The 23,195-nt window shown below is 57.2% G+C and overlaps 2 protein-coding genes across 6 annotated transcripts in view; both read left to right on the forward strand.

Annotated features, from left to right (window-relative positions):
• The first annotated feature begins 761 nt into the window (after positions 1-761).
• Positions 762-7,244, forward strand: LSMEM1 (leucine rich single-pass membrane protein 1). Of its 5 annotated transcripts, XM_070424814.1 has the most exons (5): positions 1,014-1,095; positions 1,453-1,595; positions 5,100-5,237; positions 6,233-6,361; positions 6,686-7,244. In XM_070424814.1, the coding sequence occupies exons 3-5, from the start codon at positions 5,105-5,107 to the stop codon at positions 6,814-6,816; spliced, it is 393 nt and encodes a 130-aa protein (XP_070280915.1). In that variant the 5' UTR covers positions 1,014-1,095; positions 1,453-1,595; positions 5,100-5,104; the 3' UTR covers positions 6,817-7,244. The 5 variants fall into 5 exon arrangements, with proteins under 5 accessions (XP_070280912.1, XP_070280915.1, XP_070280913.1 ...); XM_070424811.1 differs by lacking the exon at positions 1,453-1,595 and having other exon boundaries at positions 762-1,095; XM_070424812.1 differs by lacking the exons at positions 1,014-1,095; positions 1,453-1,595 and adding an exon at positions 1,161-1,238.
• A 5,015-nt stretch (positions 7,245-12,259) lies between these two features.
• VOPP1 (VOPP1 WW domain binding protein) overlaps positions 12,260-23,195 on the forward strand; it is a 32,044-nt gene continuing 21,108 nt past the window's right edge. The window contains exon 1 of the mRNA XM_070424817.1: positions 12,260-12,376. Coding sequence (XP_070280918.1) covers positions 12,323-12,376 — 54 coding nt within the window. The 5' untranslated portion in view covers positions 12,260-12,322. The remainder of the gene's footprint in view (positions 12,377-23,195) is intronic.

Raw genomic sequence — 23,195 nt, forward strand, 5'->3', positions numbered from 1 at the left:
TCAAGTCCGGAAGCCAGCAAACAGCCAGTGCTCCACAGACCCTCCACCATCTCTTCAAAGGATGAGGGCTTGAGGCAGAGCAGGTCACTTGGAGATTGGTGTTAAAACAGCACGATAGTTAAGCATTTTCACTTGTTAAGAAATCGGACATCACTTTTTCATATAGTGTGCTTTTGAATTGATCCTACGTATAGATGACACTTAAGGAAATGCCATCCTCCTCTGGCCGGTGTGGCTCAGTGGATAGAGCATTGGCCTTCCGACAAGGGTCCCAGGTTTGATTCCAGTCAAGGGCACATGCCCAGGTTGCAGGCTCAATCCCAGTAGGGGGCGTGCAGGAGGCAGCCGATCAATGATTCTTTCTCATTGAAGTTTCTCTCCCTCTTCCTTCCTCTCTGAAATCAATAAAAATATTTTTTTTTTTAAAGAAAGAAAACGCCATTCCTTTACCCCGAAGGTAGAGGGGGGTCCAAACTGAATGTAAATGCACCAGAAATTTTGTGACGCAAACGTTCCTGATGTGTGTTCCAGGGACGTCCTGTGTCTGTCTGCGCCCAGCAATAGGAGGTCGGACTCTAAAGACCGTATCCTGTTACCTCCCAGCCCCTTAGCCCCTGCTGGGCAGGTAGGCTTTGGGCTTGCTGAGCTCTCACTGTGGCTCCTCCCGTGTCCAGCAGGGGGCGGAGCTGCTTGGCGCGTGTGTGTGTGTGTGTGTGTGTGTGTGTGTGTGTGTGTGAGAGAGAGAGAGAGAGAGAGAGAGAGAGCGCGAGAGCGCGAGAGCGCGCACTCAGAGCTCAGCCTTTGCAAAGGACGGTGGTGAGACAAGTGCTTCCATTGCCTGCCCTGGTGGGTGTGCGGCCACACACTCCTCCCCTCACCGCCGCGGTAGCTCCCAGCAGCGCCCGCAGTCCTGCCACCACGAGTTCCAATGTCACCTTGGCCTGCCCCCTGCACTGCTGGGCAGAGGCCTGTGCGAGCCGGCCGCGGCGGCAGCCTGCTCAGCTCGGATGTTTGTCTCGGGGAGCGCGCCGGCTGCCCTGCTGGAGACGGGCCGGCCCCCAGGGTCACAGCGGCCAAATAAGGACATCAACTTCAGTAAGAGCCTCTCAGTGCGCCCCGTGCTGCTCTCTCTCCAGCTTGGGTTCGGCGGCTCAGTTACTAACCCTGGGGCACCGGAGGGAGTCGGGCCTGGAGCCGCCTGCTGCTCGGTCACCACCCAATGCCGGGCAGCGGCTCCGGTGGGTGTGCGGCCTGGCAGGGCCTGCGGGGGGGGGGGGGGGGGGGGGGGGAGGCCGCGGGAGGACTCGCATTTCCAGACAGATTCCTTGTTGTCGCCTGCTGACCTAGCAGTGAGAGCTGTGTTTGTAAGTAACATGCATGCAATGACACTACTGAGAGGGAAGGTGGCTTCTTGCTGGGGTGCCTGTGGCTGCATGTGCTCTGTGCTTCCAGCTTCGGAGAGAAATGACCGAGACTGAATGTGACCAGGCAGAGGCTCTGAAACGGAACCACAGGAGGAGTCAGCAACTCCCTCCCTGAGCTCCCTGTTGGCTCCGCATCCAGCTGTCACAGCCATTCCGACGTCAGGCAACAGCGTGAGCGAGTTACTTGCGGGCTTTGATGCCAAGGGCCTGTGGGAAAATATAGATGACAGCAAACCCATTTTTCCTCGACAACCAGCTTTGCCACAGCCTTCCTTTGTGCGCAGTCAAAGCATTCCCACGTGACAGACCCAACTGTCAGCTGTTAGCGTGACCGAAAGCGGAGGGAACCACTTACAGGTGTCAGCCCAAGGGCTGGAGGGGTTTCCGTGCCCCCGGGAGGAGGGAGGAGGGCCCGCTGGGGATGCAGAATTTAGTGGCTGCTTCCCCTGCCCTCCCATCCTTCCCAGATGGGCTCGTGTGGAGAAGCAAAGCAAGCAGGAGCCGGGGTCGGACAGCTGCGGGCCGTGTTAGGGCACGTGACCCTGTGTCTGTGTATTGGCGAGTCCCACCCAGGATCTTGGCGGCCACACGCACACCCAACACAGCTTTCTCTGCTGATGTTTTGGTTTTTTTTTACTCAATGTTTTATTTATTTTTTCTTGTTTAAAGTATTACAAATAGTAGTACACATGTCTCCTTTTTTTTCCCCATTGACCTCCCCCCGGCCTCCCCTACCCACCAGCGCATGCTCTTACCCCACCCGACCCCCAGTGTCTTGTGTCCATTGGTTATGCTTATATACATGCATATAAGTGCTTTGATTGATCTCTTACCCCACCCCCAACACTCCCCAGACTTCCCGCTGTAATCTGACAGTCTGTTCCACGCTTCTCTGCCTCTGTATCTATCTTTTTGTTCATTAGGTTATAATGTTCTTTATTTTCCATAAGTGAGTGAGATCATGTGGTATTTTTCTTTCACTGCCTGGCTTACTTCACTTGGCATAATGCTCTCCAGTTCCATCCATGCTGTTGCATCTCTGCTGATTCTTGATTTGCCATTCGCTCGCTGCAGTTCATGTAGAAATGCCGCGAGACAGCGTCTTTCCACACGGCGACCCTTCCCCTCGGAGCACTCAGGGCTCGCTCTGCGCCTGTCCCCACGCTGTGGGGGTTGGTGTGGTTCTGAGTCACCCTTTGAGTCTGTAGCCAGGCCAGGAATGTGGAGATTTTACGAGCTGTTCTGGTCTGCAGGCGGTTTTTGTGGTCACGGTTTTGTAGCTGGTCCTCTGCTTTGCAAACGCCCGATGAAGCCCGTCTGAGATGTAAGCACAGTAATTACATCCCTGGAGGGGGAGCTCGGGGTCCAGGATATGAAGTCAGATCCCAACGCGAAGCAAATGCATCTCACTGAGTCACACGCCTTAAATAGGAGCCGAGTGTGGAGTGATGATCCTCGATGTGACTCACACAAACTCTACTCCTCACCAAACACCAGCCTTTGGGACAATAAAGTATAAAGAGGCAATAAAGTCGAAAACATTCCTAGAGGCATCGTTTAGAGACCTGTGACCATGACATCAGTCAGGACTGGGTTTCATCTGTAAACGGGTAACAGTGGACGGCTCTGAGCCCCTTTGTTCTATATGATGCTCCTTTCACTTTTGTAAAGAGCAGAGGTACTTTAAATATGTTTTTATTGGTTTTCAGAGAGAAGAAGGGAGAGGGTGAGAGAGATAAAAACACCAATAATGAGAGAGACTCATCGGTGGGCTGCCTCCTGCACGCCCCCTACTGGGAATCGAGCCCGCAACTGGAGCACGTGCCCTGACCAGGAACTGAACCGTGACCTCCTGGTTCATCGGTCAACCTCAACCACTGAGCCACACCAGCCGGGTGCCTTCTTTTCACATAATTAATTCCAAGGCCACAAGGCCTCTGTCTACCAGAGAGCATCTTAAAATAGACCTTCAGTCCGTTCGGGCTTTCAGTGCTGCGTGAAGTCTTGCTGTCATCGGGGAATATGACCTGTGGTGTGTCCCTCCACCTGAAATGGCCGTGTGGTGTCCGTGGCCTCCGTCTGAGGAAGCTCGGGGACGCCTCAGAGGCCCTGGATCGCTTCCCACGCCGCAGGGCTCCTCTCTGAGGTCTCAGCTTCTCAGGTTTGTCCCGAGGACCACCGCCACCTCCAGTGGCTGCAGAACCGTCACAGCAGCCAGGATCCGGGAGCAGCCCCAGGGCCCGTCCGCAGATGAAAACGCTGCGGGACATTCACACCGTGAAGCAGCACTCGGCTGCAAAGGGAAGGAAGTCTCACCCTTTGCGACAGCACGAGGGGCCTGGAGAGCATTATGCCGAGTGAAATAATAAGCCAGGCAGAGAGAGACAAGTACCACGTGATCGCCCTCATAGGTGGAAGCTAATGAACAAAATGAACCAACGAGCCAAACAGAGACAGACTCAGAGAGAGAGAGCAGGCTGACAGCTGCGGGGGAGGGAGGGGAGGCAGGGGGAGGGATTGAACAGAAAAGGAAAGGAAAAACTCACGGACATGGACAACAGTGTGATGATTGCTGGGGGGCGGGGGGCGGGGGAGGTGCAGGAAGGTATAGGGAGATAAGTGGTGATGGTGGGAGACTTGACTCGGGGTGGCGAACGCGCAAGCCAGTGCCCAGGTGACGTGCTGTGGAATTGAGCACCTGACCCTGTATAACTGTGTTAGCCGGTGTCACCCCAATACATTCAATAAGAAGGAAAAAAGGAGCACGTTTTAAGTGGAGACTCAGATGCTGTCCTGATGGAGAACATGAACATGACGCCGTGTGGAAACCTCTGCGATTAGAAAGGTTTACGGTCCTTTTCTCCTCTTCCCATGAGCTGCCTTTGCTCTTCCCCGATGTTTAGACATAATCTTTGTACACAAAGGATTTGAGTCATCTCACCAGAATGTGAACAGTGTGATGAAAGGGAAATATTTTATAATCAACTAGAGGCCCAGTGCATGGAGCGATGATCTCGAACAAAGGGGCCTCAGAGCCACCAATTGTTACCCTTGCGCTTCCTGCAGCCTCTCACAATCCGGGACCCCTTGGGGGATGTCCACCTGCCAGTTTCGCCCGATCCCCCACAGGCCAGGCCAAGGGACCCCCGCTGGGCCTCTGGTGTGCATATAAGATCTTTGGTTAATCTCTTTCCGCCCTCCCCGCTTCCTCCTTCCCTCTGAGATTCATCCGTCTGTCCCATGCTTCCATGCCTGTGCGTTGAGCGTCTGCCCCCTGGTGGTCAGTGCACATCCTAGCTACTGGTCGAATGGTTGAATGGTCAAAGGGTCGCTTAGGCTTTTATATAGAGAGATTACAAAATAAAAGGGGGGGGCAGGAAAAATACAGGCAGGATGGGGAAACCGGAGGAGGAGGAGAGGGCGTGCAGTACGCAGGGTGTAGGAGGCACTCCTGCACAGCCCCCCAGCCTCCTGGTGGGCAAAGGACAGTACAAAGGTGTCCCCACAGGAAACATTTTCCCTGGACAAGCATGGCTTCCCCGGACCTGCCGCTGGAAATACTATGTGGGGGGGGGGGGGGGTTCTGCCGGCTTGTCTGCTGCCCGCGGGCTGCCACTCTCCAGCCACGCGCTAGGCCAGCCTCCAGCTCGCGGCTGACGTGGTGCTTTCTTCCAGGGACCATGCACCGCACCCCCCCGGACTCGGGCTCCCGCGGCATCCCCGTCCCCGAGGACAGGAAGCTGTATGTCGTGGACTCCATCAACGACCTGCACAGACTCAACTTCTGCCCCGAGGGGACCCAGCACCTGCTCAGTACGTGTGCCCTCTGGCCCGAGGGCTCCCAGCTCCGCAGCCCCTGAGAACAGCAGCTGCTCACCTGGGCTGGGGGGATGGGAGGGAGGGTGGGAGGCCTCAAATGCTTGCTTCAGAGATGCACTGACTACTGGGCCACACTTGCTTTTGCCCTGAAAGCCCGTGGCGGCAGCGGGCGATGGGCTTTTGTGGCTTCTGAGAGCTCTTGTCTGAGAAGCCCCTGCTGGGCCAGGAGGCGACCACGGGCAGGTCCCCGGGGCGCCCCCTTCCCCAGACACGTCTCCCTTCATGGTGAACGGCTGAGGAAATGTCCCACACGTCCATCTAGTTTTTAAAACCAGTAAAACTTTGTTGGGCAAAAAGATCAATGTCATTTTCTCCTGACAAATGACAAATGGCCCCATTAAAGGGCTAGAATGAGAGGCGGGGGAGAGAAAGCAAAGCAAAGCAATCTGCCGACCACCGAGGGCGTGTCTCGTCCCCGTGCACCGTCAGTGCCCCTGCAGGTGAGCTGGGCCTCACCTGGTCCCGCGTACCTGCCGACCCCCCACAGGCCTTGTTGCCGTGTGGCGTTTGCCTCATGTGGACTCTAAACTCTAAACTCTAAACTCTCACCGCGCCAATTTACAGCTGCTGCAGGCTCCTTCCAGATCTCGCTTTTCTCTGTTGTAAAGCATTCAGAGTTCTCACCTGTCCTAACCGCAGCCAGTCCCAGGAAAAGGAGGTGCTGCTGCTTTGATTAGGAAGCAAGGATGTTGGGGTGACCGAGGAAGGACGGACGGAAGCCAACCCGTCTCTGCTTAACTGGCTCAAGTGGTGACAGCAGCCGGGGCCCAGTGACTGTCCGGCTACGCCTCCGCAGAGTGATTAGGTCCCCGATGGTGGGATGTCAGTCCCGCTGACCGGCCGTGTGTGTGTCTGTGTGTGTGTGTGGGGGGGGGGGGGGTGAGGGGGAGAGGGGAGGGGGCCTCTGTGACGGTGTTGTTCTGTGTTAGCGCCGGAGGAGAAAACCCTGGAGGCCGGCACTCGCTCGGGCGATGGGCGCTCCCGGCTGCTCTTCCTGGGGCTGGTCCTCGCGCTGATGGTCAGCCTGGTGCTGGTCGCCTTGGTGACCTTCCTCATCAGTAAGTACTCCCCCCACTTCACTGCTGGTGCGCGCCTACTCGCACTTACTTCGTAGCTGGTGGTTTCATTGGCTCTTCCACAAAATACCACGTGCGGGCGCGCAGGTACAGTGCGATTGAAACTTCGTGGCCCATGCGCAGAAGTCGGTATTTTGTGGAAGAGCCGGTATTTTGTGGAAGAGCCACACACAAGGGGCCAAAGAGCCGCATGTGGCTCGCGAGCCGTGGTTTGCCGACCACTGGCCTAGAGGGCTGATCAGGGCTCAGCCGAGTACCAAAGCGGGGCCCTGACTCCCATGTAACATTCTGTTTTCCATCTTGAAGTTCAGACCGGAAGCAAGATGGACAACGTGTCGAGAAGACTGGCGGCTGAGGGGAGGGACATAGATGAGCTCAAGAAACTCAACAGCATGATCGTCAAGCGACTCAACCAACTGGAGTCGGCACAGAACTAGAGACGATCTTCCCAGCGCAGCTGCAGACCCCAGCTTCCGGTCGGCGGGGCCTGTGCGGGGCCAGAAGCCGAGCCCAGCGTCCCTGCCGGCAGCCCACTACCCGGGCAGAGAGCCCGCCCTGGGGCCAGCCCTGCCGCCGGGATGGGAACCACTGCAGGGCAAGGGGCGTGGGACCAGCAGCCACGGGACTCATTTCACGGCCCAGTCCTTCAGCTTTAAAGGGGCGAGGGGGTGGCTGGCATGAAGGACAACCCTGTGCCGATTCTCTTACCAAGGTGCTTCGTCACCAGAGCAAGGTCACGGTCCCAGGAAGGTCCCGGTGCCTCCCACCTCTTTGTAAGCTCCCACGATGAGTGAGGGCATTCCTGTCCCAGGGAACTGGGTGATGACAGATCATCTTTTTAATAAAAGAGATTCTGCTCAGGGGATGGAACCTGGGCTCTTATTTCCCCCGATGACCGGGGATGGGGATGGGTGGGTGGCCGAGCTGGCTGCCTCCTGGCGTTTGCTAGTAGCCGCGTGGGCTGGTGGGGCGGGGTCAAAAGAGAGAGCCCAGTGTATTCAGCCAATGTTTGCTGAGCTCTTTCTGCAAACTTTGTTCTCATGTCTATTTTGTCTGGTATAAGCATCGCTACCCCAGCTTTTTGTTTGTTTTCATTTTTATGAAACCTCTTTGTCCGCCCCTTGCCTTCAGTCTGTACGCGTCTTTGGCTCTGAAGTCAGTCTCTTGTAGTTACCTATTCAGCTACTGTATGTCCTTTGATTGGAGCACTTAATCCATTCAGTTCCTCCCCGAATGGCCCTGGTGCTGTCCAGCTGCTGCCCCCGTGCTGGAGCTCCGAGGGAGTGAATCTGAGTAAGTCCGTGCCTGGGCCTTTTAAGAGGAACTACCTGGGACTCCAGCAGCCTCCATGTCTCTCAGCCACATCCTTGCTGGTTTTTTACAACCAGAATTTATGGGGAATTTTCTTCCTGGCACTGGGACCCTGGGCTGGGGGGCCTGGGGGTGGGGGGACACCTCCACAGCCGAAATATCTTCCTGATTTTTTTTAAACTATATTTTTACTAATTACAGAGAGGAAGGGAGAGGGAGAGAGAGAGAAACATCAATGAGGAGAGAATCATTGATAGGCTGCCTCCTGCACGCCCCACACTGGGGATCGAGCCTGCAACCCGGGCATGTGTCCTGACCAGGAATCGAACCGTGACCTCCTGGTCAATAGGTCAATGCTCAACCACTGAGCCATGCCGCTGGGCTCCCTCTTGATTTTTATCTGCCTCACGTGGGCGTGGAACCAGCCCTTTCAGCGTATGGGCTCCTCCTACCAGTTTCCATGTGGCTTCTTCTTTAAATCCCTATTCAGCTAGAATCCAGGTGGTTCTGAATGAGGGTGGTTCTGAGTCCAGGTGTCATTTTGACCTGGTTGTGGGAAGATGTGAGTCCTGCATTTCCCAACACCCACGGCTTGACCACAAGCTCTCTCCAGCTCCCTTTAAATTCTGAAACATTGCCGGGAGCCGGTCCATCCTTGCTGTTTCAAGGGACCTGGCATATATGGCATATTGTTCTTAATATGTTTGCTCACCTTCTTGGCGCTATGTGTTTTAACCAAGGTCACCTCTCCGAAAAAGGTGGTTTTCCCAGGTAGGGATTTTCCCCTGAAGTTAGGGAGGGGATAAAGCTCCTTAACTAAGTGCCAGGCGGGTAGTTAATCACTTTAACTACAAACAATCATGCTTGAGCTACATAATCTTTACTCCCTGGAATGGAGATAAGAAACGCCCTAACCTTTGTAATAGAAATTGACAGGATTAAAATCGGCTGGTATAAATACAGATGTAACAAGACAATAAACATCAGATCCTCATCAGATCCTCATCAGATCATCATCAGATCCTAACCAGAACCTAGCCAGAGAACATGGCAAAAGAACCTGGACAGAACCTGGCTAAAGAACCTGGTGACTGAACTTGGCTGGAGAACCCAGAGACAGGACTTGGCTGGAGATCCTATACAGAACCTAGAGACAGAAGAAGAACCTAGCGAGAGAACCTGGCTGAAGAACCTAGAGAAAGAACCTAGACACAGAACCTAGAAACAGAACCTAGCGAGAGAACCTGGCTGAAGAACCTAGAGACAGAACCTAGAGACAGAACCTAGAGACAGAACCTAGCAAGAGGACAGAACCTAGAGAGAGAACCTAGGGAGAGAACATGCCAAAGATCCTGGACAGAACCTAGAGACAGAACTTGGCTGGAGATCCAAACTAGAGAACCCAACTCTGCTGATGAACTGAACACTGCCTTCATGTCATTCCTTCTTCGCCGACTCCGTCCACACCTTTGGGGACCCCTGGACCTGCTGGGGTTGGACCCCAACAAAACATGACTTACAACTCGAGCATGAATCCTCAGGGAAATGGGTGGTGACCAGCTCATCCCCTCTGGATTCTCTTCCTGAATGAGGAGACCTCCTGCCACGGACCACTTACCGTCTCACGAACAAATGCAGCAGGCGGACAATTGGAAAACGGTTAGTACTTTAACTGTGGCTTCTCACATGCTAAAAGCAACCAATTTCCTACACCCTAAAGTGACTGCAAATATTGCCACAAACAGACTAAATGAGAATTGTGTTCTGCACCTCCCCGGCCACCAGCCTAGCAAACTTCTTTAAGATTGATGAGTTGGCAATCCACTTCTGAACTGCTGTACGGTCACTGAGGGGCGCTCAGACTCGAAAGAAACAGTAATGGGACAGAGACGAGGCCCTTGAAGGGGAAATCTAGGATCTGTTTTCAAACTTTCATTCAGTACAGCCGATAGGAAGCCCAGGTGCTTTCCGTACGACTTGCGGGCATGACAAGGAGCCTTTCACAATCACTTCCCTGCTCAGCTTGAGCCTAAAGCTTCACTGGCGTCCCCCGAGCTTGCTTGCTGTGGCGTCCTCGTGTGGTGCACGCCGTGTGACCTGGTGTCCTCGTGTGGTGCACACCATGTGCCGCGCTCCTCCGGGCACCCTCGGGGGCTAGTTCGCGGCTGTGTGTGTGAGTGAAGTCAGCGGGAGGTGGTTCCCGGCGGCCTGCACTGCTCCGATTTGCAGTGAGAGCTGCTCGCTAACAGGGGGGACACCTGGTGCCGACGGTGCTTTCAGGGGAAGGAGGTCAGTTCAGAAGGAGGCCAGAGGCAGGAGCCCACATGCCACGTGTGATGCCGGAGGGGGAGGAAACGGTTGCTTCAGGCCTAGGACAGCTGGGCTACCCCTGGGGCAAGTGGCTACCAGGCTGGAAGGTCACCCAGAAGATGGTGAAGACCTGGTGACAGGGGGCTTGCCCGGGCAGCCGGGCCACCTGCCGTCTGCTCACCCAGGTGCCTTCCCTCCCCTGACCCTCCCCAGCTCCTACTCTCCGGGCCACCAAGTTGGGCACCTAACCAGGCCTGCCTCCTCCCCCTCCTTCTCCTCCTCCTCCTCCTCATATATTTTTAGTGATTTCAGAGCAGAAGGGAGAGGGAGAGAGAGAGAGAAACATAAATGATGAGAATAGTGGATTGGCTGCCTCCTGCACGCCCCCCACTGGGGATTGAGCCCTCAACCCAGGCATGTGCCCTTGACTGGAATCGAACCTGGGACCCTTCAGTCCAGAGGCCGGGGCTCTATCCACTGAGCCACACCGCTAGGACGGGGATTGTTAAATGCTGTGCGGACTTTTACCTGCTGCCCTTGCTACTGTTCCGGTCCAGGGCGTTCTGAACTGGACGCTCTGGGAGCGAAAGGGAACCACTTCGCAGAGCCTTCCCCAGGGAATGCAGCCCACAAAGGAACCCGTGGCCGTCCAGCCTCCCTTGTGGTCCAGGCGACACACCCCAGCTGGGGATCTAGAAAAACTGGCCAGAGAGGCCCAACACCTGGCTTCAGAAAAAGAAACAGCAGTGAGGTTGGGACTCACAATCGCTGGTTGGATAAAAGGGAACGCTCTGGTCCGGCCAAACACGGCCACGAGGCTCCCAGGCCTGCGAGCGCTGAGGTGCAATCCTTCCTTTCGCCCCCGTACATCCTCTTGGGGGCGGGAATACCTAGCGATGCCGTCTTCCCAGTGGACAGCACCCGTGTCACTACACCTGTTACCTAGTGAGCACCGGTCGCACTTGCGTTTGAATCCATTCACCAGGGAACCGTGATGATGACAGAGGAGTCACACGGGAATGCAGGCCACGGCCCTGCACACACAGCCAGTGGGAAGGGAGGGGCGGGAGGGAACTCTTGGGATGAAATTGATAAATTAGGTAGAAAGCTGGTTAAGGTTCCGTCCCCAGCGGAGGGCATTTGCATTTCACAGGACACCAGTCACCTCACCAGTGGGGGGTTAAGACATTTGCATCTCTATTGACAACGAGGCTTGCGGCTTAGTTTCCAGCACAGTTAACTTTTGCCCTTAAAAGGCAGTGAGATGCCCGATTGGTAAACAGTCCCAGTTACTGGAGCCCAAAGACTCGGGGCTTCTCTGCTGGCCCCGACCGTGGGCAGGCCTCGGCACCTTCTCTGCTTGGCCTGCAGGTCTGGGTCCGGCAGGGAGAGTCCCGGTGCCTGTTGCATGGCCACCAGGTGAGTTCTTGCATCGGAGGTTGGAAGGTGTTTGGGACTAGCCTTCGGTGACGTCTGTCTCCATGACCCCATGCCCGCCACTCTGGCCATGGGCGGCCCGTGTCCTCCGTGCCCTGTACCACCCCACCCGGGGTCTGCACTCAGCACCCGGTATCATGGCTTCTCCGCTCCCTACACGACTCTCCAGCTCAGGCTGCGGTACAAGTTCCATAAATGCTCGTTGAGTAACCGCAGGGAAGAGACGGGAACCGAGCCACGGTGTGAAACCCATAGGGTGGGGGCCGGCGGGGGGGGGGCGGAGGGACGGCTCAGCGGAGGGAAGGACCCGCACACGCAGCCGCTGGAGGGTGGACTTCCACGTGGGGCCCCGCGGTGAGGGCCGGGCGGGCGGGCGGGGCGGCATGAAGAGCCCTGACAAGCGGGAGACCAGGCGCTTGGCGCCTGCGGCCTCCTGCGCCCTTGGGTTGTCCTTGCCGTCACGTGTGGGTTGGGTGCACGGCCCCTCTGTTGGCCGGGATCAGGGGGAGGGAAGAACCGGAGGCCCCGGGTGCGAGCAGGAGCGATGGCTTCGGGGACAGCCACCTCCCTCCGGAGCGAGCCACACCCCGCGGAGACGCTGCGCCTTTGAAAAGCCTCCCCGGGTCTATTGGGGGGACAGGACGGCCCCCGGCAGAGGCGACCCCGGCCAGACCGCTCCCCAGCCTCCCGCGGGGCGGCTGCCCATCCCGGGGCCCCCCGCCGCCGAGCGCCCCGGGCGGGGCTCCAGGTGTCCGCGGGCGCGCGCCGGGCGCGTTCCGGCCGAGGGCGGGGCGCGGGGCGGAGCGCGGCGCGGGCGGCGGGTCCGGCTCCGGCTGCCGCCGCCGGGGCCCAGCGCGGGACGTGTCGCCGGGAGAGGACGGAGCCATGAGCCGCCTGCCCCCGAGCGCGGCGGCGCTGCTGCTGGCGCTGCTGGCGGAGGTAGGGCCGGGCGGCCGGGCCGCCGGGGCGCGAACAATGCGGGGCGGGGAGCGGGCCGGCGCCCGGGGTACCCGCCGCGAGGGGCGCGCGGGGGAGCGGCCGCGCCGCCCGGGTCCTGCGTGTGTCCGGCGCTGGGACGCGGAGGGACCCGAGGTCGGGGGTCCCCGCTTCTGTCCCCACCCGGCCCCGCCCACGCCCCACCCCGGGGACGGAGCGGCTGATTTCTCCCGCTTCCAGCGCCGCCGGGACCGGGAGAGACCCTTCCGCGCAGCCCTGCCGGGTCTCCTCCCCGCGGGGACCCGGATCCCGGGGTGGGGGGGGGGGGGGCGGGGGCAGAATGAGGGGGGCGGGGGCGGCGCAGGCGCAGAGGCGGGGCGGGTGGGCGCGGGGAGAGTTTGGAGAGAAAGTCCCGGGAGCCGGGAAGATAACGGGGCGGCCGGAGCGAGCGCTCCTGCGGGCGCCGAGGCGCGGGCCACGTCCCCGGGGCGGGGAGGGTGCGGGCAGCCCGGAGGGAACCGGGGGGGAGCCTGGGGAGCGCCCGGAGCGCCTCCCTCCGGGGACCGGCTGGCCCAGGCGGCAGCTCTGGTGGGGTCACCCCGCGCCGCCGGCGTTTCCGGGCGTGGGAACTGGGGCTCCGTCCGCTCCGTCCGCTCCCGCACTTGGAAGGACGTTTGCACGCGGTTCCTGAGCCGCGGGAGGTGGTCGGCGGGACCGGAGGCTGTGCGACTCCAGCGGTGCGGGCGCCCGGACCCCGGCTCCCGTGCTGAGTGCGAGGAGTCGGGGTCGCCGGCGGGGAGGGACCCGCCCCCCCCGCCCCCTGGGAGGGCGGTGAGGAAGGTGGACGGGAAAGGTGTGGCCCCGGGCTCCGGTGGGTGCGTTCTGGCTGCCCCCGGCCGGGCGCTCGTGCCTTTGTGGGCGCCTCCCGCTGGCAGGCTTCCACGGCTCGGATTGTAAAACCTTAGGAACAACTTCCCCGGTGAGTCACTGGCCACTGTTTATCCAGAAGCACCGGCGCCGGGGCCTCCCGCCCCTTGAAGGTCCGCCGGCCGGACCCCAGCAGCCTGGCTGGTCGTCGCTGTGTGTGGCCGGTGCCCTGCAACCTGGACCAGACCGCCTCAGGGTTCTGGCCAAAAGAGCTGTTCGGGCCCTGGCTGGTGTGCTCAGTGGTTAGAGCGTTGGCCAGCGCGGGAGGGTCCCAGGTTCAATTCCTGGTCAAGGGCTAGTACCCGGGTTGCAGGCTCCATCCCTGGCCCTGGTCAGGGCAGTCTGGGCACCCAGGTGGGAGTCAAGCAATCAATGCGTCTTTCTCACATCGATCGATGTCTCTCTCTCTCTCTCTCTCCCCCTCCCTCCCTCTCCCCCTCCCCCTCTCCTCCTCGCCCGCTCCCTCTCTCCCCTCCTCCATCCCTTCCACTCTCACTAAAAATCAGTGGAAAAATAGTCTCGGGTGAGGATTAACAACAACAAAATGCCTGTTTTGTTGGGAGGCATTCCTCATCTGGATGGAGAGTTCGGGTCTTGTCCGAGGGGTTGACGGGTCTTAGAAGTGGGCCCGTGGCCGCCGGACTCCTGCACCGTCAGCCGGGCTCGCTCTGGGCGGACGGGTGAGGTGTTCCACGGGCTGCGTGGTGCAGCCATCTCACGGTGATCGTCCTGAGGTGTGTGAGGAACTCGGGACGTTCCTTTGGGATTCATCGCGCGGAATCTTACACGGGAGATCGAGATCTGAGATGTTTGCCTCTTAAGTTGGGCGCCCGGGGTTTCGTCTCCAACATGTTGTTATCAGAACGCCTTGGATGCGTTCCAGTCCCGAGCCACGCACACAGAGCCCCCCGGGCGCGGGGTGTGGGGACGCAGGGGGCTCTCTGAGGGCAGACCAGTTGAGGGAGGTATCTGAGGCTCCCACAGCCACCCGGGATGCTTGTCTTTGTTCCGCTCGAGCTGCTTGCATTGTAGCTGCTGGTTGATCATAAACCACCTGGAATGTCGGGCCCTGGGGCCCTGGCGACAGGGGTGGCTCCACGCTGGCCCCCTGCTCCTCGCTGGACTGTCCAGGGTCACAATTGAGGGGACCTAACACCTGTTTGGAGAAGGGCTCCCCCCCCATGACCCCCTCCACACACTTCACCCTTTGTAGAAACTCACGTACCTGTTAGACATAAGGCTGAGGATTCGTGTTTTTCCTTAGCAAGCACCTTGGTAGAGCGCTTACTCTGTCAGCCGTTGTTCTGAGCACTCTACAAATATCCGCTCCCTAAAAGAAACAAAACAAAAGCAAAATCAGCTTCTTCATCCTCTTGGCCATTCCTTTTCTCCCCGTTTTCACTTCAGATGGGAGGGAGGTGCTGAAGGAGTTGTCCAGAGGGTCCCTGCCGGTCCCTGGGGCCAGAGACAAGCCCAGGATGAGGGGCCGAGGGGCCGAGGCCTCCTGGCTGCAGGCACGTTCATGCGGAGAGTTTACGCACAGGTCCTCAGGGAGCCGTACCATTTAGCATCCAACTCCTGACACCGGGGGAGTGACATGGGGCCCGTGGGCCAGGGGGCCCCTCGGCCTCTCCAGGGCTGTCCGCCTGGCGGCAGGCTCACCCGGAAACCCAAACGGGGCTTTAAGGAGCAGCCCTGACCGCACCCTCCTCCCCAGAGTGGCTTCTCGGGACCCATCCTAGGTGAACTTTCCGTTTTTGTATATATAGATGTTTTTATTGATTTCAGAGCGGAAGGGAGAGGGAGGGAGAAACATCCATGATGAGAGAATCATGGATCAGCTGCCTCCCGCACGCCCCCTAGTGGGAATTGAACCCACCACCTGGGCATGTGCCCTGACCGGGAATCGAACCCGTGACCTCCTGGTTCATAGGTCGATGCTCAACCACTGAGCCACGCCGGCCGGTCCATGTAGTCATTTTTGTTCTAAGGGCTCCATTACTGAAGTGAGCCCAGAAATGGGTGCTCTGCTGTTTAGTGTAAAATCCCCCCCGCCCCCCGTGCAGGGGTGGGGTTCACCAGTCATTCCCGGGGGGTACCCCCCACCAGGTTATTTTAATCAAGGCCCAGGCTCGGAATCTTCTTGATTCTCCCTGGAACTAGGACCCTGTACGCAAGGCTGCCATGTGTCTCCAAGTTGTTCTGGCAGAAGAACAGCCCGTCTTGGGCTAGAACAAGGGGGGTCTGCTCTTAGGCGGTTGGACAGTGGGCATTTCTTCTAGCACTGGGGTCGGGAAGGAGATCAGTGCGTGTTTTTACAAAGTCCTGTGTCTGCTCACGCCCAGCAGTTTTGAATCGGAACCCAGTTATGTTTCAGAGTTTCTGTGGGATTTTTGTCTCGTGCCAAATGTTTTTCATGCCCTGGGACCCAGTGAATGTGGCAGCCCCGGGTGCCAATTTTCTGAAATAATCCTCTTCAGGCCTCCCACGCAGTAGAGTTTTTAGAATCTGAGCAACATGCAATTTGAATGAAAAAGAAGCGTGGGGGGAGGTTTTCTCTGGAAGCTCCCGGGAGGCTGGGTGCCTGCAGGAGAGGTGACAGTGATGCATGAACAGGTGGGAGGGACTCTGCTGTGCTCAGGGGAACCCTGGCTCCTGGGGGCCGGGAGGGCCAGGCTCGTGCCCAGACTTGGACCCCTAACAGGCTCTGCTTCCTTTGGGCTTCAGTGAACCTAGACATTCATGGATGAGGCCATGGTTTCTCTCGCCAGGGGCGGCTGGTCATTTTCCCGGTTATCTTTTCTCACTCAAATGTCACCCTCTCAGTAAGCCTGTCTTGGCCACCGTATATAAGATGCCACCCCTTCCCCTTCCCAGCCCCCTCCCTCTGCCAGTTCCCTCCCTGCTCTGTATCTGTTACCTCCCAATATGTTGGGATTTATTCTCCACCATCTATGCATTAGAGGGTCAAAGGTTTTGCTCTCTTTTTTAAAAATATATTTTTATTGATTTCAGAGAGGAAGGGAGAGGGAGAGAGAGAGAGAGAGAAACATAATGATGAGACAGAATCATTGATCGGCTGCCTCCTGCACGCCCCACACTGGAGATCAAGCCCACAACCTGGGCATGTGCCCTGACCGGGAATCAAACTCGTGACCTCCTGGTTCATAGTCGACGCTCAACCATTGAGCCACGCCTGCTGGGCTGATGATGTATAATTACATTTCACATTACTTCTTTCACCTCATTTTCTTACGCCTGTCAACATCTGTCTGAATACTGTTTTATTTTTTATAATATAAAATGTTATTGTGCTCACTTTAAAGGTGAGAAGTCGGCCCGTTTAGTGAGTAGGAAGACACAGCATGAGGTTGAATTGCACAGCTTTGAATGTGGTGCTCTTCCTGCTGCCCATGCTGACTTGGTCAGTGATGAGCTCCCTGTTCGCAGACCCTGGTGTGAATCCTGGCTCTGTCAAAACTCGGCAGCACGACCGAGGACATTTTAATAAAGTGCAGTAGGTGAGCCCACGTCTGTTACGCACAGAACCCAGCATCACTTCCTGCTCTCACGTTGAATGTTCAGTACACCTTTACACTTACAAGTGTGTGTCTGATCCTTTTTTTTTTTTTTAATTTGTTGTCCTTGATGGGTTTGTGCCATCTGCAGATTTGATGATCACGCCATTGAGCCAACTGATTAATAAAAAGGTTGAGCAGAGCTCCGTGGAAGCTGGAGGCTCACACTGGGATTGAGACAGATGAGCGAGATTGTGACGTGGAGACACCGATGGCCTTCATTTTAAAAAGTCAGAATTCTGCTTCATTCATGTGTTGAAATGTTTGGTTGTTTGCCCTTGGTGGGGAGAGATGCATCCACAAAGGGAAGTCCAGAGCGCCAAGAGCAGACATCTAAATGTGGGGGTTGTTTGCACTCACACGGCCCAGCGGGAGCGCGCAGGCAAGGCCATTGTGTTGGGTGATTAGAAGTGTGACCTTCACTGGTTGGGGTTAAGGAGTCCAGGGCTCCGGGAAGACAGGGAGGCAGTGGATATAGGCAGAGAGATCATTGCAGGGTGCACAGCTGCGGACTTCCACCCTCTTGACGAGAGAATGGCAGCCTCGGGCCAGAGCAGAGAGAGAGTCCTATACTTCAGGTTTGGGACGGACCCATTGTGGGCATGAGGCACGGGGACCCTGGACGATAGTTAAGTTTCGTGCCTGGAGGGTGTCTTGGTTGGTTGGGAGGGCTGTAACCTAATTCCCCCTCCTGGCTCGGGGACTTGGGACTGGGGACTGCACTAGGAACTGTCCCCTAAACCCCTCCTTTTTGGGAAAAAAAATTCCTGAATCCCAAAGACACAAATAGCTGGTATACCAGATGTACCTCGTTTCTCACAGCCTCCAGCGTGCAAAACAGACGGGAGGGAGTTCACGAGACACAGTCAGCTCGCATGTCTCCTTAACTCCCGGAGTGCTTCCAAGTTTAATTTATTTTAGGGAGAGTGACAGTTATAATTATGTTGTCAAGCCTTTGTCATTCTTACGGAGCGACAACGTGGAAACCCAGACAGAAAGCCCGCCCTGGCTTTGCCACGGGCCGGGCCTGGACCAGAGCCTCCGGCAGCAACTGCGTCTCGGGAGCCTTTCTTGTCACCATGGTGCCCCGTCGCTGCCTGGGTTAGCACCGAGCTCAGGCCGAGGCCTCTGGGGAGGACCGGCTCCCGGCCGCCGCCTCTCCTGTAAGTGAAGGCCTGATTCAGGGACAGTAGGTCCGCTCTGCCTTAGGAGGGAGGTGGGTGCTTGACCTGGGTCTCCCCGGGTTTTTGGAGGTGATGGAATGTAGTGGGAAAACAGGCAGCTTCGGAGCAGACAGACCTGCGTTTCGGGCGGACTCCAGCGTTTTCTTGTTTGTCATGCACGTGGCTTCCCCGAGTTCACTTACAACACCGGGGAGATCCGTGCTCTTAGAGATCCTGCCTGAGCCCTGGCCAGTTTCGCTCCGTGGTTAGAGCATCAGCCCACAGACCAAGGGGTCATGGGTTTCATTCCAGGTCAAGGGCATGGACCTCGGTTGCAGGTTCGATCCCTGGCCCCGGTCGGGCCACGTGGGAGGCAGCCAATCAATGTGTCTCTCTCACATCGATGTTTCTCTCTCTCACCCTCCCGCCTCCCTCCCTCTCACTCTCTCTAAAAATCAATGGAAAAAAATATCCTTGCATGAGGATTAAAAACAACAAAAAAAGATCCCGTGTGAGTGTGGAGGTTTGTCCAATAGTAAATAAATGTCTGCCAACAGTGGCTGCTGGCCCTACTATGTGCCATTTGCATCTGATAGGGGCAGATGTGGAAGATGGGAATGGGAACATATTGGCCCCCATTCTAGCCTCTGAAGGCGAGTCCATCCTCCCGGGAGGCAGGCGTTTTGTGCAGAGCTTCTGAAATCAGCCAACTGTATCCCTTCTCTCGCCGCTGCTTCTGAATCCAGAAGGCGCTTGTGTTTGTCCGAGTCATTTGTCCTTCAGTGGACGCCTCCCCCTGGGTGCCTGCCAAAGCCCGCAGAGGCACAGCCCTGACTGTGACGGGTCCCACGCCTCCCCTCCTCCCCTGTCCCTGGTCCCCACGCCGTCCCTCCCTCTCCCCGTCCTTGTTCAACTCAACATCCATTTCGTGTTTGTTCAGCTCTCATTTCCCCTTCCGTGGGGTTCCGTTTGCCCCCCTACGGTGTAAAAGGGGAACCGGCCCCCCTTCCTCTGCCCAGGGGCCCCTCCCCCCTCAGCGTTTCTTTGGAGAAAGGAGTCGACCTTCTGTCCTCTTTCTGGTGCATTTAGCCGTGGGCTTGGACGGAACACGGACCTGTGGGACGTGCGGGGAGGAGCGCTCGGCATCGGATTGGACACAGCGCACTGTGTGCTGTGACCCCCACGCAGGGGCACGGGGGAGGGGGGGTGCCTACCTGCACGCCAGGTCCCAGGTCGCCTCTCCTCACATCCAGGGCGTGGCCTGCATCTAAATGAGCACACCACTGACTTCAGAAGCCATTAGACTCCTGCAAGGGTGGCCCGATCCAGTTGATCCAGTTCCGTCCTGTGACCTGCTACCGGGAATGGCAGCCTCAGGCCGGTGTTCTATTGGAAAGAAGTCGGGAAGAAAGCCGCCCAGACCGAGAGCCAGGGGGCTGTGGGTGAGGAGGGAGCGTGCTGGCTTCATGTGCCAGCCAAACCGCAGCGCCTAGAGTTTCTGAGCTAGACCCCCCACCCCCCCCCACCCCCACCCCCGCCCGCCCCGCCCGCCCGCCCGCCCGCCATCCACCCCCCTTCGCTCCTGGTCATGCTGTTCCTCCTCCAGGAAAGGCCTCTCTCCATCTTGCTGTTCTCATTTCACATCCAGCCTCTCCCAGGAGGCCATTCTGACCGCTCAAGCCAACGGAATCTCTCACTTTCAGATGATGGCGTTAGACCGGTGCTTTATTTAGTGAGAGAAGAAAGCTAATGCGTTCTGATTGTGGAGCAACTGGGAAGGAGAGACAGAGAAACAGAGACGAGGATGCGGCCTCACAAGGCAGCACTCAGAGCTGCTCCTGAGTTCCTAAACCTGGTGCCATGGCTTTGCTCAAGGTTGAGCCATAAACATCCCCGGCCTGACCGGCTGTGACAGGGACTTGACTTCCTCCTGGTAGTTTTCGCCCCTTCATTTGCATATTGGAACTAACCAATCCCTGTGGACCTAGCCTGATCCTTCATTTGCATGAAAGAATTACCTGCGTGGTTTTGCCTTTATAACTTCTCTGTCTTCTCCCCGGAGTGCTGTTGGGTTGCTCCCTACATCCGAGCCTTCTGGGCTGCAGCTCCTTTTGCTCAAATAAATGCTTTTATATTCTTGTTTACCACCTGAAAGCAATGCTGGTCGAGAGATTTTTCACAAAAAAAGCTGGGCATCCAGGTTTTCCTGTAATGTTACCTTATCTTCCGGTAAAGCTACCAGTATTGTGAGCCAGAAAGCGCACGGGCCTGGGCGGCCGGGTGGAGGGGACCGCTCCTGACTCGGTTTCCCGTGAGCGCCTGAGTGACTGGCCCCCTTCGGTCTGTGTGCAGAGGTCTCTGCAATTACTGCTTCTGGAACTGACGTGACCCTGTAGCTCCCAGGAAGCTGGCGAGACTGATTGGTATAAAGAGAGAAGTTGAAGTGATAGATCCCTATACGTAAACGTCAGAGAACAGGTCTCCGCTATAAAAGTAGCCACAGTGCCCTGCCGAGCCTCAGGTTTGGGTGGCATCATAGTTAGAAAGAGCCAGAGAGGTCCCCTGGCTGCTGCTCCCCAAACTCCTCCCAGCTGGTAGCAGGGGCGTCACCTTGTCTTTCTCCCCAGCCTCAGAATGGGACAGGCTGTCAGCGGGCCTCCCGGGAATACCGAGGCCCCTACTACTTCCTAGAGCTGTGCGCCCTCACAGCCGACCCGGATGCAGCACCCAGCCCAGCTTTCATTTCCCCTGCAGTGAGTTTCTGTTTGCCCCTCCCCCTCCCCCTCCCCCTCCCCCCTCCCCCTCCCCCCCTCCCCCTCCCCCATCAGCGTTTCTTAGGAGAAAGCAGTCAACCTTCTGTTCTTTTTCTTGCGCCTTAAGCCATGGGCTTGGACAGGAACACGGACCTGTGAGCCGTGCGGGGAGGAGCCCTAGGGGTCGGGTTGGACACAGAGCGCATTGTGTGCTGTGATCCCCACGCAGGGCACAGCGGGGCGTGCCTGCCTGCAGCCGGGTCATAATGTGGGTCAACAGAGCGCTTCCTCTCCCTCGCTCACATGCTGAGTAATCTCTGCTTTGCTGGTTCATGCATTTGCCAACCAGAGGCTGCCCTTGCCCCAGGGCCTGAGGCATGCTGGGAGGGGCCTGATGCGGCCTTCGGGTGTTCCTGGCTCCCCATGACCCCCCCACCCCCCCAGACCAGAGTCCTACAAGGTGGCCAGAGGCCCTGGGCGGCCTGCACCCTCCCCGTCACCCAGGTCTGCTCTCTGCGCTTCAGAGCGGGGGTGGGGGTGGAGGGTGGGGGGCCTTCCCTCCGGTTTCTGTTGTTGATCTGTTCTGGGTGCAGTATGCTTGTGACCAGCTTTAATTTGGGAACAACGTTAGATTTATAGGAAAGTTGCGAAGCTAATGCAGAGGTCCTGATGCCTCTCACTAGTTGACACCAACTTCACACCCTCTGTTGCCCATTAAGGAAACTTCAGGCTTCATTGGTATCTCACTGGTTTTCCTAGCACGTCCTCTGTTCCCGGCCCCATCCCGTCCGGGCCCCGTCCCGTCCCGGCCCCGTCCCGTCCCGGATGCCGGATGGAACTCATGCTTCAGCTTCGCAAACACTTCCTGCTCCTGTCGCCGCCCTTCCCTTCTCTTAAGGTGTTTTCTCTGTACAATCGCTCAAAACTTTGTGAATTCCCTGGGAAGAGTGACAGATTCATCTGTGAACTGATTTTTAAACATTCACCCCCTCTGTCCCCAGGGGTGGGCCTGCGGGCTTGGAAGGCATATGCCCTCAAACAGGTGCCCATTGAGGCCCCCCAGGAGCCGAGGGACAGGGTCAGAATGCAGGCCCTTAGACACAGCTGTCACCCCTGAGCTCTGCGGGTGTGTCACAGGGTGACCCCGAGCTGGGACTGCAGCTGCGGTCCTGTCTGGTTCACTTTTCTGTCGCACCAGCGTGGGGACGTGCCTGCGCTCTCCTCCAGGGTGGATGCGGTTATGCAGTGTCTGAGTGTATCAGGGGGAGAGGAGAGGACAGATCTCGGCCCTGGCCCAGGCACGGGGGTTGTGCCCAGGCCTCACACGCGTTGGCTGTGTGCTGCTCTGTGTCGGTGGCAGGACACTGGGAGGGGACAGGTAGGTCAGCCTGGAGGGTGAGGGGCGACAGGACCAAAGCGACATTGATGGCTCCCGTGGTCTAACCAGGCCAGATCCCTGGCACACGGTCATTTCTCTCCCGCTTGGTGGGGGGCTGGGGCGCAGTTGCAGACTCTGCAGCAAGCAGTTCAGGGCCAGTGCAGCTCAAGGACAGGCTGGGATTCATTTATTTTATGGGCTAAGCAGAAGTGTGTGGCCTCGCCAGGAAATGTAGCCAACATTTGTACCATGATTTCTGTGAGAAAGGGGTCCTCAACTCTCAATCACCAGTTTTGATACAGACTTTGGAAATGCGATCCGTTTCTACGTTGGGATGTATCGGTGTTAATTCATTGGTGGTCTTTTCAGTAGCTACTCCAAAACATGGGGCCTGTGTGTGTGTCCAATTTTATGTCATATATGTATAAAACATTTACCCCTTGTGGACCCCAAGAAGAATAGACCTACAGAAAGGACGCCCGTGGTTCATCGGAGGTAAATTGTTCGCAGAGGTCTCTCAAGCTCCCTGCATTTCCGACTGGGCTGCCAAGCCTCCTGCCCTCTGAGTCAACCAGGATAAGAGAGCTCCTAGGATCGAAATTCCACCAATAGGACTGAGACTTTCCCCGTCCAATCAGAGCTGGGCATCTACATCCTCATTTGCATCTTCACTGACTAATCCAGTGGTTCTCAACCTTCCTAATGCCGCGACCCTTTAATACAGTTCCTCATGTTGTGGTGACCCCCAATTTCATTGTGACAAATTGAACATAATGAAAGCATAGTGATTAATCACAAAAACAATATGTAACTATATATGTGTTTTCCGATGGTCTTAGGCAACCCCTGTGAAAGGGTCGTTCGACCCCCAAAGGGGTTGCGACCCACAGGTTGAGAACCGCTGGACTAATCAGAGCAGCTTTATTCTGGCAGAGCAGTTTGGTGCTATTTGGACCAATCATAGTGTGGGGTCCTCATTTGCATAGGAATGGACCAATCAGGAAATGGGGGTGGGTAAATTTT

This window comes from Myotis yumanensis, unplaced genomic scaffold, assembly GCF_028538775.1.
Source record: "Myotis yumanensis isolate MYYU_CA2020_CCGP unplaced genomic scaffold, mMyoYum1.0.hap1 SCAF_9, whole genome shotgun sequence".
In the NCBI taxonomy this organism is placed as follows: Eukaryota; Metazoa; Chordata; class Mammalia; order Chiroptera; family Vespertilionidae; genus Myotis; species Myotis yumanensis.

What these genes read in the sequence shown, in the direction of transcription:
- LSMEM1 (XM_070424811.1), top strand. Translation starts at nt 1,008, where the DNA reads ATGTTTGTCTCGGGGAGCGCGCCGGCTGCCCTGCTGGAGACGGGCCGG. An exon ending in AAATAAGGACATCAACTTCA is followed by an intron (nt 1,096 to 5,099) that starts GTAAGAGCCTCT and finishes GCTTTCTTCCAG; the next exon opens with GGACCATGCACCGCACCCCC. An exon ending in GGGGACCCAGCACCTGCTCA is followed by an intron (nt 5,238 to 6,232) that starts GTACGTGTGCCC and finishes GTTCTGTGTTAG; the next exon opens with CGCCGGAGGAGAAAACCCTG.